The 5,073-nt window shown below is 57.1% G+C and overlaps 2 protein-coding genes across 2 annotated transcripts; both read left to right on the top strand.

Moving 5' to 3' along the window:
* Nucleotides 1-1,110: 1,110 nt before the first annotated feature.
* Nucleotides 1,111-3,624, top strand: SPRG_06711 (hypothetical protein). Its single transcript, XM_012345521.1, has 2 exons — nt 1,111-1,403; nt 1,463-3,624. The coding sequence occupies exons 1-2, from the start codon at nt 1,140-1,142 to the stop codon at nt 3,587-3,589; spliced, it is 2,391 nt and encodes a 796-aa protein (XP_012200911.1). The 5' UTR covers nt 1,111-1,139; the 3' UTR covers nt 3,590-3,624.
* Nucleotides 3,625-4,656: 1,032 nt separating this feature from the next.
* SPRG_06712 (hypothetical protein) lies at nt 4,657-5,046 on the top strand (the record flags this gene model as incomplete). The annotated part of the gene is made up of 3 exons (XM_012345522.1): nt 4,657-4,837; nt 4,888-4,927; nt 4,971-5,046. Coding segments are annotated over 3 exons (297 nt in total), but the record flags the coding sequence as incomplete, so codon positions are not given.
* Nucleotides 5,047-5,073: the final 27 nt, after the last annotated feature.

Genomic DNA, 5,073 nt, shown 5'->3' on the forward strand with positions numbered 1-5,073 from the left:
TCGCCGTTGGAGGCGTAGAGCCTGAGAAAAAGATGTTGAAAGGTTCAGAAACTAAATGTAGCATGTGCGAGATCTTGGTTACACAAATAAGAGGACACATTCCTCTCGTGCCCTGGACTGTGCGTACATACAACGTCCGCGCTAGAAGCTGATTGGCGACTGCATTGGACGCTTGTGTGTCAAGGAATCTCGCATGCAAGTCCCGATAGGACGCCGCTGCACGAGTGTGACGTTGATGGCGTATGGTTCGCTATCGTCCTACGTTACCTCTAGTGGATTTCTTTCTCGGCTCATCACACTGTCGACCCTGGAAGACTGACCTGAAGCTTGCCGACCAAGCACTGAGGCGGCACCGATGTCTGTCGCAGCTCTTGAAGGACCAACAATGATTGCGTCAAGCCATATATGGCCCAGTGCGAAGTCTGTACCGATGCCGGTACCGTTATCTTCGGAGCAGAGTACGCGCTGAACTGGATGACGCTGTATATCACTCTGCTTGCAATGATGCGAAAGATCTCTGACAAGAGAGGAGGTCGACTACCTCGATCGCGCAGAGGTCTTGTAACGTGTACGTCCGATGCTGCAGTCGATGTAAAACTACCGGCACGTTGCCCCCTCTGAGGAGGGACACCATCGTCGCGTCGTCGTCGTCCACGATGTCTCCGTTGTCATTGGAATGACTTGTTGGGTACGAGTAAGGCGACTTGGCCGGGAGTGTGTCGTAGGCGCGGGCCGAACGCCACAGCACAAGCAGTCTTGCACAAACCATAGAGAAAACCACTGATATGAGCTGCGTTGGCTCAGCGAGTTGCGTGTTCCAAGTCGAACGAATTTCAGCCCCCGTCCCCACATACAATTGACACCCGAGTCATTTTCTAGAAATCTCTTTAGAGCCTGAGCATGCGTGCTTGTGAATGGTCAGTCTGTTCTCTGTGAATTCATATAGCATCCAAATCGACTTGCTTAGCGAGGCGAGACAGCCTTGTGGCTCGCGGCGCTGAGTGGTCACGTCGATGTCGTCAAGCAACTGCTCGAGCGCTACGCTGACATCCGCATCGTCAACAACGTAGTTCTCTCTCTCTCAATTCCACTAGACACGCATGACATCGTAGGGCGGCACGTCGCTCTTTGAGCAGCTCATGCGCGCCGTTCTCAACACCAAGAACGACCACACGACCAAGAACACACTGCTGCAGATCCAAGCGATCCTCGAAGAGGAGGTTCAAGTCCGCGGATCACCCGAGTTTCGAGCAGCTTTTGCAGTGCACCTTGCGCGCAAGGACACGGACGAAGCGTTCACAAAGCAAGCGTTTCGCAAGGCGATTGCGTGCTCGCCGGCGCTGGGCCGCATGTTTCTCAACGACTGCGTCACGCTCGACCGTCGCGTCATGCGGTTCAGTCAGGTACACGTCTCTCTCTTTCGACTCGACTACAGTTATCGACCAACTAACTATGCAACTAGCTCGAGCACGTGTACGGCACGACAGCCGACACGAGCGCGTTGCATGCGATTTTGAATCTGCAGTCGCCCGACCCAGCGCTGCTCCTCGACGCCAAGACCGAATGTTTGGAGCACGTCGTTATGCTGCGTATTCTCCAGATCAAGTGGGAACTCTTTGGTCAGCGCAAGTACTTTGAGCAGCTGCTCATGAACACCTTGCTCCTTGTCACGATGACCACGTCGTCGCTGCTCGTGGACGAGGCGAGCGTAGCGACCAACTGGATTCCGATGGCCGTGGGCACCTTGGCGTTTGTCAGCACGGTCGTTGGCTACATCGTCCTGCAACTGCTGCGCCCGGCGTCTCTCTACCGTCTCGCACGCTACTGCTACGACGGTCGGCTCTCTCTGGACGTCTCGGCTTCGATCCCACACCTCCCCAAGCACAAGACTCGCGCCAGAGTGCTGCTGGTCCGAGCGTGGATGGGACTGTCTCTCTTAATTGCGCTGCCCGTCATGGCGTTGCTTCTCTTGTCGGGTGTCGCAAGCGCCTATCCCAGTTGCAACCACCTCGTTCTCTGGTGCACGTCGCTTTACTTTGTCGTCACGGAGCTCGAAGAAATGGCCTCGTCAAGCACCACAGTGTACTGGTCGTCGCGCGTCAACCAGGCGCAGCTGCTCACCAACCTTGCCGTCTTGCTCGTGTTTGTGCCCATGAAGTTCGGTCTTCTTCCAGCACCGTGGGCGGTGCAGACGGGCGTCGGCGGCGCCATCACGATCGGTCTCTGGATGCTCTCGCTTCAGTTTCTCGAAGTCGTGCCAGCCGCCGGCTACCTCCTCCCGATGATGTCCAAGCTGCTCGACGACGTCCGCAACTTCTTCATCTTCTTTGGCGTCGTTCAAATGGGTCTCACGATCACGTTCTACCAGCTCTTCCGCGACCAGGACGTCGACGCGTTCAACACCCTTGGGTCGTCGTTCGTGACGACGTACTTTGTTGCGTTCGGCCAGCTGCCTCTGGACGCGCTCGGTGCGTTTGACGCGACCGACGGGTTCCTGTCTAATTGCACGCTGCTGCTGATGATGCTGCACTCGGCGGTGGTGTGCATTCTGCTGCTCAACGTCCTACTCGCCATGATGAACCAGACGGTCGACGGCGGCCTCGAGAAGGCCAAGACCGAGGCGCTCACGAGCTACGCTCAGTGCATCCTGCGTTTAGAGCAGTCGATGCGCCTCGACGCCGACGCAACGCAAGAGCTCTTGCATCTGATCGACAGCAAGACCCACGCGCGCGTCCTCAACCCGATCTTTTCGGAGGTCGTCTCGAAGCTCGACATCTCGCTGCGACCCGAGCTCGAAGCGTCGATCCGGCATGACAATACGCGCAAGCGACTATGGAAGACGACGCTGACGTCGCTTCAAGCTACCATCGCCGAGCACATTGACGATGTCACGACCAAGCTGCGCCGCGTGGAGCATTTCAGCACAGATCCCAACATTCTTCGTGGGTTTCAACCCGAGCTGGAGGCTATTGCGGTCGCCGAAAAGGCGCTTGCGAGCTTGTTTGCTGAAGCCGACAAGCACCGCGGAGACGACACGTCTGCCAAGCTCGCGTCTCATAAGACCAGCATTTGCGATGTCATCGAGGCACTGTGTGCGAAGATTGACAAACTGTGGAGCGATGAGACTACCCCGTGGAAGATGGCAATGAACGCCCGCACCGAATGCGTCGTCTTATTCAGGCTTGTTGCGGCGACCACTGTGGACCAGCTGGTGCAGAGCATGACCGCACAAATCAACGAGTCGCTCGACGCTGTCGTCGTACCACTAGTCACTGTGACCGAGACCACGTACCAGCACCAACAAGTAGGCGTTGAGAAGAACACGGACGACTCGGGCGGGATACAGCGCATCGAGTTGCAAGCTCTATTTGCCGCGCTCGAGACGAAGCTTAATGAGCAAAACCAGGCGCTCGAGACGACGCTCCGTCAACAAAACCAGGCGGTCGTGCGGCAGCTCACGACAGCGCTCGAGCAGTTCGTTCGTGCACCCGGGTCGCCGATCCACACGCAGTCCCATCCCGTTTTGGACCCGCGCCACCGCGAAAGCAGCAGTGTCGACACGGAGCACGATTCGATTTATTTACTGTAGCGACGGCGACAAAATAAACATGATGGTTGCATTCGAGGGTATGTCATCCGTGCCTGCTTCCGCCACGCTGCGTTCACCGTTCGCGTTGTTCCTGTACATCGGCGCTCTCTGTTTCCATACTAGTAGCATGGAGTCTGACGCACCTGTCGACAACTTCAGAGCACGGGTGGATGTATTAGCCAGCTTTGATTTCAGGCGCACAGGACACGTCACTGGCATTTTCACCGATTGAGGTTTCTTCTACCACCCTGGTTCAAATCGACACAGGAGGAAGATGGAGGCATTGCCGACCCCGGCAACGCGACGATCTCGTGCCGCCGCTGAACGCGCATGGGCACTGTGCCTACAACCTCTTTCAGTTTGTGCACCGAAAGGATGTGGCCAATGTGATAGATCTGCGCGCTTGGGCCATTGGCAGGGTGCTGGACTGCACCGTGGTCCTGCCCAATGATACGACTCCAAACCGGCACGTTGAGGCCTTGCGCGAAGACGCTTCCGTGGCCAAAGACTTGGAGATGCAAGCGCTGCGGGCCGACCTTGTTGCGATGCGAGCCGAGTCGCAGACGCACTTTGACGCCCAAGAAAAGCGCCACCAAGAGCTAACTCGTCAGCTCACAGGAGCGCTCGAGCAGCTCGGACGTGGCCACGGGGCGCCTCACCGCACGCAGTCCTTTCCCGTCCTGGACCCGCGCCACCGCGAACGTAGCAGCGTTGCCGACGCCATGCATCATGCGTTCTAGATCGATAATCTGTGAGATGACGCGTTGGTGGACTGAAAGATCGATGGATGGATATCAACAACACCGCCGCCTCCAAGAAAAATAGACAGTATCGTCGCTCAACTATCCAAGCAACATCGTGTCTAATCCAGTGTGTTGACGCGCGGCCGTGTCTCTGTGCGACGCGCGCCCTTTTTCGCTCGATCATGCGCCGGCGCCGTTTCATCATCAACGCAAAAATTACTGCCGCAAGCTGATTGGCTACTTGCCTTCCAGCGATGCCATTGGCCAAAAAGATGGCATGACTAACGGACGCCATTTGCGTTTTTCACGGACGGCAGCAGCAGCATGGGCGACAAGTCGGAGGTCTACTTCTACATCCCCAACCTCATCGGCTACGTCCGCGTGGCCCTCACGGCCTACAGCTTCTACGTGGCCGAGACAGACTGGAAGACGAGCATCATCTGCTACGCCTTCAGCTTCATCTGCGACTACTTTGACAGCTTCTTCGCCCGCTGGTTCAACCAATGTACTCCACCGCGTCGCTCTTGGCGAGGGCTCATTGGTCATCCACATTAGGCTCGACGTTTGGCGCCGTCCTCGACATGGTCACGGACCGGTACGCTGCGAGACACTCGCGCTCTGTCGCTCACATGGTGTAGCTGCTCGACGGCGGGCCTCCTCGTGATCCTCTCGCACCTCTACCCGGCGTACAAGCTCGCGTTCCTCTTCCTCCTCGTGCTCGACTTCTCGAGCCATTGGTAC

The sequence above is a fragment of the Saprolegnia parasitica genome (assembly GCF_000151545.1).
Source record: "Saprolegnia parasitica CBS 223.65 unplaced genomic scaffold supercont2.23, whole genome shotgun sequence".
In the NCBI taxonomy this organism is placed as follows: domain Eukaryota; phylum Oomycota; class Saprolegniomycetes; order Saprolegniales; family Saprolegniaceae; genus Saprolegnia; species Saprolegnia parasitica.

What these genes read in the sequence shown, in the direction of transcription:
- SPRG_06711 (XM_012345521.1), top strand. Translation starts at nt 1,140, where the DNA reads ATGCGCGCCGTTCTCAACACCAAGAACGACCACACGACCAAGAACACA. An exon ending in GCGTCATGCGGTTCAGTCAG is followed by an intron (nt 1,404 to 1,462) that starts GTACACGTCTCT and finishes CTATGCAACTAG; the next exon opens with CTCGAGCACGTGTACGGCAC.